Source organism: Pistacia vera, unplaced genomic scaffold (genome assembly GCF_008641045.1).
Source record: "Pistacia vera cultivar Batoury unplaced genomic scaffold, PisVer_v2 Contig459, whole genome shotgun sequence".
Taxonomy (NCBI): Eukaryota; Viridiplantae; Streptophyta; class Magnoliopsida; order Sapindales; family Anacardiaceae; genus Pistacia; species Pistacia vera.
Window position 1 is genome coordinate 210897 of NW_022196289.1, and position 10848 is coordinate 221744.

The following is a 10848-nucleotide window of genomic DNA, read 5'->3' on the forward strand; positions in this document are numbered from 1 at the left end:
ACAAACAACAAAGGTAAAGATGCTGGTGTTGATGGTTACACTCGACTCACAAATAATGGTAGCAAGATTTTTAGTAACCCTAAAATCCATGATGCATTCTTGGGTGTGGGTGATTATGAGAATTTGACCTTTCCGAATGGGCCATTTGGACTGGGGTTTAAGAGGAATAAAGCTGCAGATGGATCGATTATTGGTTATGGGCACTCGGGCATCGGTGGATCAACAGGTTTCTGTGACATAAAAAACAGGTTTGCTATCTCGGTGTCCTTGAACAAAATGTCATATGGTGCTACAACTGCAAAAATCGTTGACTTTGTTTGTTCAGAGCTAAATATCCCACTGCCGGTTGAGTTTTCATTTGTTAAGGACTTTGAGAAGCCTCTCATTCGCTGAAAATGAGTATCTCATAGCCCCTTTGTATAAACTATATCCAAATCAAATATTGCCTCCATAGAGGATGAATTATCAAACATTTCATGAAGGAATTATATTGAACATGAGAAGGAACAGTGAGCTGTTTCTTTGCCATCTTTGTTTTGTTTTTAGGGGGCGGCGATTCAGAATTTGATCATCTAGTTGATAGATAGTACTTTATGCTCAAGCTAATACATTTGTACAAAGTAAAGTGTTTTAAGATGATTTTATGTTTTTAAATTAAAGATAAATTAAACAAGTTGAAGAAAGATTATGTCAAACATTGAGGCTTGACACATCAATTTGTAGAGATAGTGTGTATCAATAATTTGTATATATCAATACCGTATATTGGGACGACCTAAGTGGTGATTTCACCCCAAAAAAAGAGAAATTATATTTATCACTTGTTTTTGAGATACACATATAATTTAATTGCAATAATAAGTATGTTTTAAAAAATGTAAACTTTTACTTAATGAATTTTATTACTTCAAGAGTTTAATAAAAAAAAAAGTTGGGGAAAGTTGATTAAAAAAATTAATTTTGAAAGTTGAGTGTAATAAATAGTTGATCAGTAATGTATGTAAGTCCTGATTTTTGTTATTTCCTAGATGTTTAAACTACAATACTCTGTTATCCATAAAGAACTTGTTATGATATTCGTCTCATATTGTTGCCACCTATATATATATATATATATATATATGATATTTTAAAAGAGAAAAATTGATGGCAGTGATAATGTTTTGAGTAATAAGCCAAAGCCTTGGATCAGAATGTCAATTTCCAATACCTTAGGGGTCAAAAAGGTTTACTCCATGTCAATTTGTTAACTTTATTATTATATATTTTTTTGAATTTAATTATATAACAAATTGATCAACGAATGTCATAAAATTCGAATCTTCTANTGGGCTGGGCCATGGGTCTTTCATGGGCTTGGGTAGAACTCTCCTTGGAAAACCGGCTTGCCAAGGGAGGGTGCCCAAGCCTTTATAACCCACATGCCCACCCTTTTCCCTTTCAATGTGGGATCCCAACATATAGCATAAGCTAATGTTGCTTTCAATTGAGTATAAGACTATATGTTGTCGACTATGATTAAAGTATGAAGCTTTATGAACCCTGAAATCTGTAGATGACAAATATTTTGCCTATATTTATATGGTGCTGTGTCTAGGTATGCCAGGTTGATTGATTGTGAGTTTGATTTTTTTGCTGGCCTTCAGACTGATCAAAGATTTGACCATATTCTCATCTTCTCTATGTACTTCCCTATTCTAATAATATGTTTGGATGAAACAGCATGCATCTGGGAAGAAATTTCAGGAGATACTTGAAGAAGCATTCATTCGACCGCTAAATATTGAAGGCGAGCTATATGTTGGAATTCCACCAGGTACTTGTCAAACTTCACTTTTTAATCTTCTCATGTCACTTAGTACAGCAAATATAGGTCTGCATGAATATGTACACACAATAATGTTCTATTAAAAAGAACAGAAATTATGTAGTCTACTGTAACTATGAAACTGAAGTAGCTGTCATCAATGGCATTATCATGCCTTTCAAATGGCTACCCTCCAGGTGTGGAATCTCGACTTGCAACTCTTACAATAGATGAATATGATCTCAAAAAGTACGCAGACAAATCTTATCATTCTGACCTACCCCCTGAGTTCCAGCTCGACAAAGTTGCAGAGCTCATCACCACCTTGCCAGTTTTCTTTAACATGCTGAAAATTCGTCGTGCCATCTTACCTGCTACTAATGGACATTGCTCAGCCCGTGCGGTTGCACGCTACTATGCAGCCCTAGCTGATGGGGGAGTAATCCCACCCCCACATTCCTCTCTGTCCAAGCCAACGCTTGGCAGTCACACCCACATCCCCAAATTTCCTTCACAGAAGTCACAAAAGCCAAAAGGTAAGAAAAGCAAGGAGGTACCTGCTGCTTCAAAGGAAAACACAAACAACCAAGGTAAAGATGCTAGTGTTGATGATTACACTCGACTCAGAAATCATGGTAGCAAGATTTTTAGTAACCCTAAAATCCATGATGCATTCTTGGGTGTGGGTGATTATGAGAATTTGACCTTTCCGAATGGGCCATTTGGACTGGGATTTAAGAGGTATAAAGCTGCAGATGGATCAATTATTGGTTATGGGCACTCAGGCATCGGTGGATCAACAGGTTTCTGTGACATAAAAAACAGGTTTGCTATCTCGGTGTCCTTGAACAAAATGTCATATGGTGCTACAACTGCAAAAATCATTGACTTAGTTTGTTCAGAGCTAAATATCCCACTGCCGGTTGAGTTTTTATTTGTTAAGGACTTTGAGAAGCCTCTCTTTAGCTGAAAATGAGTATCTCATATCCCATTTGTATAAATTATATCCAAGTCAAATATTGGTTCCATAGAGGATGAATTACCGAACATTTCATAAAGGAATTATATTGAACTTGAGAAGGCACAGTGAGCTGTTTCTTTGCCATCTTTGTTTTGTTTTTAGGGGGCGAGGATTCAGAATTTGATCATCTAGTGATGATCTGTTGATAGAGAGTACTTCATGCTCAAGCTTATGCATTTGTACACAGTGAAGTGTTTTAAGATGATTTTATGTTTTTAAATTAAACAAGTTAAAGAAAAATTATGTCAAACATGGAGGTGTATTTGTAGAGATAGTTTGTATCAATAATTTATATATAACAATACTGTATATTGATATATTTTGACGACCTAAGCGGTGATTTCACCTCAAAAAAAGAGAAATTAAATTTATCATTTATTTTTGAGATATACATATAATTTAATTGCAATAATATGTATATTTTAAAAAATGTAAGCTTTTACTTGATGAATTTTATTACTTTAAGAGTTTAATGCAAATAAAAAGTTGGGGAAAGTTGATTAACACTATTAATTTTGAAAGTTTAGTGTAATGAATAGTTGATCAAAAGTGTATGTAAGTCCTAGAGTTTTGTTATTTCCTAGATGTTTGTCTCATGGCATTGTGATCGGGTGTGATTGTTTTATTATTTTTATCTTATTCTATTCAAAATATATGTTTGTTTCACTATTTTCAAAATCCAATCATAATTTATTCAACTTAAAATATTTAGATTATTTTAATCCATAAGTTTGTTAATTTTACTATACACCCCAAAAAATAAAAGTTTATAAATTGACAAAAACATCTCTACTAACCCATATATTCTTGGAAGTCGGTTGTCGGCACTTCATGGGTGGGTGATAATGTTTTTGTTAATTTTAAAATTTTTATTGTAGGGCACGTTTAACTAAATTAAAAAATTTAGGGGATTAAAAAATAATCTTATCAAATACATTTTCAAATTCAAATATTATCTTTGTAATAATAATCTAACTCATCTTTTTCAAAAATACTATTCAAAATAATAAAACAAATAATGTTTTGGGTAATTAGCCAAAGCCTTGGATCAGAATGGTAATTTCCAATACCTTAGGGGCCAACTTGGGTTTACTCCATGTCAGTTTGTTAACTTTGTTATTATTATTATTATGTAAGGGTACCGACTAATTGAATTTAATTATATAACAAATTGATCAACGAATGTGATAAAATTCGAATCTTGTACTCAGAAAATAAATTAAATCTCGCCAAATTGATAGCTTGTTTATGTATTTCGTTATTAAAGCAATATTAATAGAAGTATGAATGATTAGACAAATATTTTCACCTCAAAATAATATCTGCTTGTTTATAATTAATTTTCCATATTTTCTCTCTTCTTATTTATATTAAATTCAATTAATTGGAAAATCAATTAATGTTTCAAATATAAATTAGAGATATATAGTAAGTTGGGCAAAAATTTAAAAAAAAAAAAAAAAAAAAAAAAAAGAATCAAAATTACAAAACTTGAACTTACACATTAAGATTTTTGGGTTTGGTGACCTGCTACACATAGAAGTCCAACTAATTAGTACAAAATTTATATTGTAGTGAAATACAATAATAATTTGTAATTGTATTTAATAAGTGGTTGATAAAAGATTAAAAGTGAAAAAAGATATTTAAATTTCATATTTTAATTATTCGTAATAAATTAGGAAATCAAAATATAAGCATGTAGTTAAAACTTAAAATACAAAAAGTAAACAAAAAATATAAAAATTGGATTTAAAGTACAAAAATTAGGTTACAAATACGTATTAAAAATTATGGGTTCTGTAACCCACAACCTGCAAAACCCAGCCCAACCTAACTCATTCTTAACATCTTGAAGATTAAGGAGGGTTGGGTTGGGTTGTGCCCGCATTTTTGCCATCCTAACATACATATACACACACAACGAGGCTCAATTGTGGTTACTTAGATTTTGATAAAGTTCGCTCCATTTGTTTTTAGCCCTTGGATTCATCCAAGGGTAGAGAATAAATATCCTGTAAGAAGAAAATGAAAAACAATTATAATAAATGAAAATGTCACATTACGGCTTTTCATGCCTTATGTAGCGGGATAAAACCATTTTTTTTTTTTTTTTAAGCAAACGACATCTTCCCACCTTAGGTTTAGCAAAATTTAAAGTTGATACATTTTGTTGTATTTATTCCATATTCCTACCCTTAAACTAACATATGTTCATTTATTTTAATAGTTGAACGGTAAAAGAGTCAAAATATCCTTGGTTCCTAGCCTAATTGCTCATTTTTGGCCGTAAGTGCTGACATCACTGCCAGCGGTTGGTTTGGGTAGATTCCGATCGGTTTTCTCATTGAAATCAAACAAAAGCAACTCCTTTTCACAAATGCAACCCTTTCCCACCTCGAATTAGCCCGGATTCCACTGTTTTCGCTGTCGCCAACCATTTTTTCAGTAGCCACCTCCTGTTTTTCTAAGTCACATTTCGACAGCCAAAATCAAATCTTCCACCACTCTCTTAATGGTCGGCCTCCACTACAAAACCCCTCAAACCCTTTACTTGGTTTCCCTTTGATCGTTGATCGTGAAACATTGTCCTCTAGTCGTTGGGTTTTTGCGATTTGCGATTTGCTCGTTTTGGAGCTTTTTGGAGGTTTATTTTTTGTAGTTTTGTGTTGGTTGTTGCTATTAGAGTGTTGTTTTGAGTTTGTTGGATTGATTGTAGGTGTTTTCTGGGTTTCTACCATCCCCAACCATTCTTAGCTCTCCTCTTCTCGAGCGCTTACCATGTGCTCGAGGAAAAAACCTAGACAACGCACGTGTGAGTTGCCCTTGTGTGCTTTGCCTGCCAGCGTCCCCCCTACAACAAACACCCTCCCACCTGCACGATTGCCACTTTTAGGTCAACTAGCCGTTCCCGACGCCAAAAACTCCACTTACCCATACCATCAGCACCACCGACATCACCTTAACAAAATCCCCCATCTCATTGGATGATGGTTGCTCACTGATTGCTGTCTGTCACCCACCCCGCGACCTCTTGCTTCTTGGCCGGATCCTGGGTGTTCCTAACGCCAAAAACTCCACCTTCCCCCACCATCAACACCACCAACATCTGCTTAATAAAAACCCCATCTCATTGGACGGTGGTTACTCATCGATCGTCGTCTGCCAACCAACCTATGTGGGTGGTTCAAGGGCATTTTGGTAATTATAGCCACTGTATTTGTGTCAGAACCTAACAATGTTAATTTAAAGGTGGGAATTTGAAATAAATGCAATGAAGGGTATCAACTTGAGATTTTGTTTAACCTCGAGTGGGAACATGTCGGTTACTCTTTTTTAAAAAAAAATTTAAAATGCACTTTTATATTATTTCTATCTCTTCACCGATTCATTCTCTCCATCATTTTTACTTTCAGATTATATTTCTTTGAACTTTCCATTAGTTAAGAAAACTGGCTTTAAACTTTTGGTTTGAGGACTATATTTCTTTACACCACAAAAAAAATGTGTTGGCTTGTGACTTACTTATCTAAATTTACATACTCAGTGAGGTTTGAAAGGCAAGGTTAGATTTAAAATCGAAAAAAAAAAAAAAAAGAATGGGATCATTTGATGCCTGGAAATAAGGATTTTGAAGCTGAGTTACATTGATATGTTGTACAAGTTCTTGTTCAACGTAATTTTTATTTTTCTTTTTGATAAATCTAGATCATGAATAGGGATCTAAAAAAAACCCATGATTTTTACTTATCTAAATTTACATACTCATGAGGCTTGAAAGGCAAGGTTAGGATTAAAATCGAAAAAAAAAGGGATCATTTGATGCCTTGAAATAAGGATTTTGAAGCTGATTGCATTGCTATGTTGTACAAGTTCTTGTTCTTCATGATTTTTATTTTTCTTTTTGATAAATCTAGATCATGAATAAGGATGTAAAAAAACCCGACCCAAGCCCAAGGTAGCTCGGCCTGGGTATATATAAACCCTAAGCCTAGAAAATCAGGCCCAAGGTACACTTAGGAGTTGGGCCTAGCCCGAATAGATTATATAAGATTTGTAAAATTATATATAACCCCTTACGTACAATTACTAAACTCCCTAACAAGTTTGAGAAAGCCTCCATAATTAACTACTCCAAATTCAATTCAATTTACCAAATAAGTTCACAACCAACTCACTTTCTCATCAATTTAAGACCAGCAAGCATATAGTTTATACAAAACAAATACATAAACAGTAAAACACAAGTACAAACATACGAAATTACATATGTAAATTTAAAGAAAACCTCAAGCCCAATCTCCGTCCAAGGCAGTTTATAACAAAATGCAGGTAACATGGTACACTCAAAGTTAACTTACTGGATGTGAATGAATTCTTATCGTATGGTACACCTACCATCCTTATAATAGGAGTCATTCAGTGCCCATACATTAACATCAACATCTTTCAACTCACTAATAGGTACCATTTTCGATGACAATGAACCTTATTCATGTTAAGAATTTTAAAACCCACAAAACCACTAAAAAGTAGCACACCTAGGCATAAGATCATAAACATAGTCATCGAATACAAAATCGAAATTTCGTTTAACATTTAAGCATTGACCTATACAAGCTCCACAACCAATTCAATCAATCTCCAATACCACTCCCTTTATACCACTAAAACCAAAATAAACCATTGGAAACAAAAACTACACTTAAACGCAACCGTGAATTAAAGATAAGGATTTAAGTTCAACCAAGACCCCTCTAATCTCTAGACAATCCTATTCAACTTCTTCAAAAACTAGAAAATTTCAACCAACCCAGTCCGAGATAAGCATCAATTAACATGTAAATCCAAAATCAAGCATGGATAGGAACAAAATCACATCCAGTTATAAGTAAATAGAGCAAACCCTCCAAAATCATCACAATATTTACCAAAAAACTCAAAGCAAAGTTACGAAAGCCTTAAACTTTCAAGACACCCAGAACAAAGAATACAACTTTCGTCAATTTTCTTGAACAAACAAGAGAAAGAAACATAATCAACATATATAAACATAGTAAAATCTCTAAGGTTATACAAACTCCAACATATCCCATAAAATGACTCATAAAAGCTCATTTTTTTAGTCTTAATACGAGAGTAGAGAGAGAAGGAGTGCTCTTGTGTGCAGTAGCGGTAAAGGTGCTGGTGGGCCGTGTCGTGCCTAAAAATTCAAAGCTTATCGTGCTATGAGCTGTGCCGTGCCAAGGCCTGTAAAAATTTGTGCCCTATCACACCAAGTACAGATAAAAATTAGTTTTTTTTTTTAATAAGGGTACCCGTATGTGTACCTGGTCCACCCAACCAGAAAAGGGTCGGGCCAGGTACAAATAAAAAATAGAGACCCAATTTTATGGACCGTATCTTATATTTTTTTAGGGGTATGAGTCCAACCGCGAGTACATACCCGTTTTGCCAAGTGTCCTTTAGTTACCTTCTTCAATGTAAAAGTTTTAATAACACCCTATTAAATCACTCTAGGACCCACTTATAAAGTAAAATTACAAAAATTCCCTTGTTGTTGATGTTGACAAACTAAAGCCTGGGTAAGCCCGACCCGGGTTTATAAAACTCGGCTTTTTCCCAAGACCGAACTTGGATTTTTTTAAAAAACTTGGGCTAAGCCCGGGTGAGGTCGACTTGGGCCTGGTGTTTTTACATCCCTAATCATGAAATGTATTGTATATAGAAATTTAATAAAGAAAAAGGTCACCATATAATATCAACTCAGGTGCAAGTGTACAAAGCTACATAACTGCAGCATTTTGTCAACAATTATTCTTCCAAACAATAAATAGAAAAAAAAAAAAAAAAAAAAATCCAACGAGAGAAGCTTTCTTTGTCCTTTGTACAACCACAGGTGATTATAAGGAAACATTCATTCTCTCATTTAGTATTTTCTTGTCGATAACATTAACCGAAATAAAACTCTTATCTATTTCCAGACCGTGACCAACCTCAACCATCATAGCATATTGACATCATACAAAAAGTTGCCCAGGAGACCCATCTAATTCCATTAAAACAAGAATATATGTTTTTTACGGGATGTTTTGCTTCAGCTAGATAGTATCGAGCTTCTTAGGGAAGAAACGAAAAGCTTATGTTAAGGATTCTAACCGTAAAATAAAAGAAAAATGGTGAAGGGGTTGGTTCCCGGATCGATCGGTTCAATAGGTGACGTCTGGATGACGACAGCATGCCGTAACAAAATTTCAAAACAACAATCAATCCAAAACTCCAACAATTAAATTCAACCTCCAATCAATCAGGCAATCCCAGCTGGTGGACGCGTAGTGGGCTCACACCAATGCAATCGTGTGCGGAGGAGTTGTGCACTATGGTGTAGTGCGCAATCGTTATAACCATGCAACACACAACGAAAAAAAAAAAAAGAGTCCCAGTTCTGCCGATTAAAGATTACTCAAAAAGAGGAAAAAAAAAAAAAAAAGAAAAGAAAAAGGAAGTCATTGTAGCTTTAATCGGGTGAATGACATTTATATAAGAATTCTATGATTACAGGTCAAAATAATTTCCTTTAGGCATGTTTTTGGTGGCTCAACAATTAAGGATTTCCGTAAGATATAGGGTGATAGAAGTGTGAATCTCGTTACAATAATTTGAGACGTATTGTTTCACTTACTAGTAATGCCAATATCACTCCTAGATTTCTCTTTTCAGTGAATTTCTCGATTCTCTTGAAAATATATTTTATATACTTGAAAAAAGCTATTTAATTCCCATCGATTTCATTTACTATTCTATAAATTTTTGTGATAATCAATCTTTATTAATTGATTTATACACAAGACGTTATACTGACCGAATCATTATCCATGAGGGAAAATCTTGTACATTTTGATAGCTTCCCATTAACAAAATAATTGAGTTATGATTTATAAACTTTTCAACATATCTGATTATAATTTATTCCTTAGAAGTTCACGCAGTAATGTATATGTTCACAAATCACAAACTATTAGTTTTTTCCTTCAAATGGAATGGCTAAGTTCCATGAAGTTGACAGTATTCTCAACCTTTACTTTCTTATATAATCATCCAATCATTGCGTAAAATTTCAATGCATTAGCTTAAAACCTATCAATTTATGAGGTTGATGACGGATAAACATTATATAAATGATGAGGAACTAAATCTCTTATCTTATCGACCTATAATTACTGTGATATTGATACATTGCCAACCACATCACTTAAGACATAAAGTTGGAATTTCAACTTTGAATACTTCGGATTATTGGAATAATCGAAGTGAGATTGTGGACAAATATATACAGGTAAGGAAAAATCTTCTTATCACTACATGATGAAACGATAAAAACGAAGTTGAAAATGTTTGTCAAAATTTCCAATTTTTCATTATCAAGATTTCGTTTACCTGATTGTCTACTTATGCTTCCCGTAACTCTTTCAAATTCTTATTATCTTGGTGAATTTTTAGATGATACTTCCTTATACCTTCATAGTTTGTATTGTGATTCTTTTAGCTATCTAAAATTAAATTACAAATGCGAGTCCTTTTTACTAAAATAATAACACATCTCATCAAATCTAATGAAAACCATAAGACAAAAAAATTGATATCACTTGAAGTTTAGTTTCCTTAATTTGTTAAACTTTTTGGAAGGATATGTAAACACTTAATTTCTGTACTTTTAATATGGAAAATGCTGAAAAGTTAGAATAAAAAATCTTATAAATAATTTGATAGAACTTCGTACAATGAAAATCTGTGTCAGATGGAATTAATATGCGTCAATGGAATTCATATATGTAATAGGACATCAAAATCAATTTTCCATCCTGATGATTACTCGTATATTATTAGAGCAGGTTCCAGCTTTTTACAAACATTTGAGATGTTACTCAATGTGGACTATTAGAAGACAAAATAAACAAAACAATGATAATAAAAATAATAAAACATCAAGATAGAAAAATAGAAAAAAATGTGATTTAAT

At 33.4% G+C, this 10848-nt stretch overlaps 1 protein-coding gene across 1 annotated transcript in view; it reads left to right on the forward strand.

Moving 5' to 3' along the window:
- LOC116144848 overlaps positions 1-2969 on the forward strand; it is a 7886-nt gene extending 4917 nt beyond the window's left edge. Inside the window, exons 6-8 of the mRNA XM_031430274.1 lie at positions 63-315; positions 1723-1816; positions 2005-2969. Coding sequence (XP_031286134.1) covers positions 63-315; positions 1723-1816; positions 2005-2777 — 1120 coding nt within the window. The 3' untranslated portion in view covers positions 2778-2969. The remainder of the gene's footprint in view (positions 1-62; positions 316-1722; positions 1817-2004) is intronic.
- The last annotated feature ends 7879 nt before the right edge of the window (positions 2970-10848 follow it).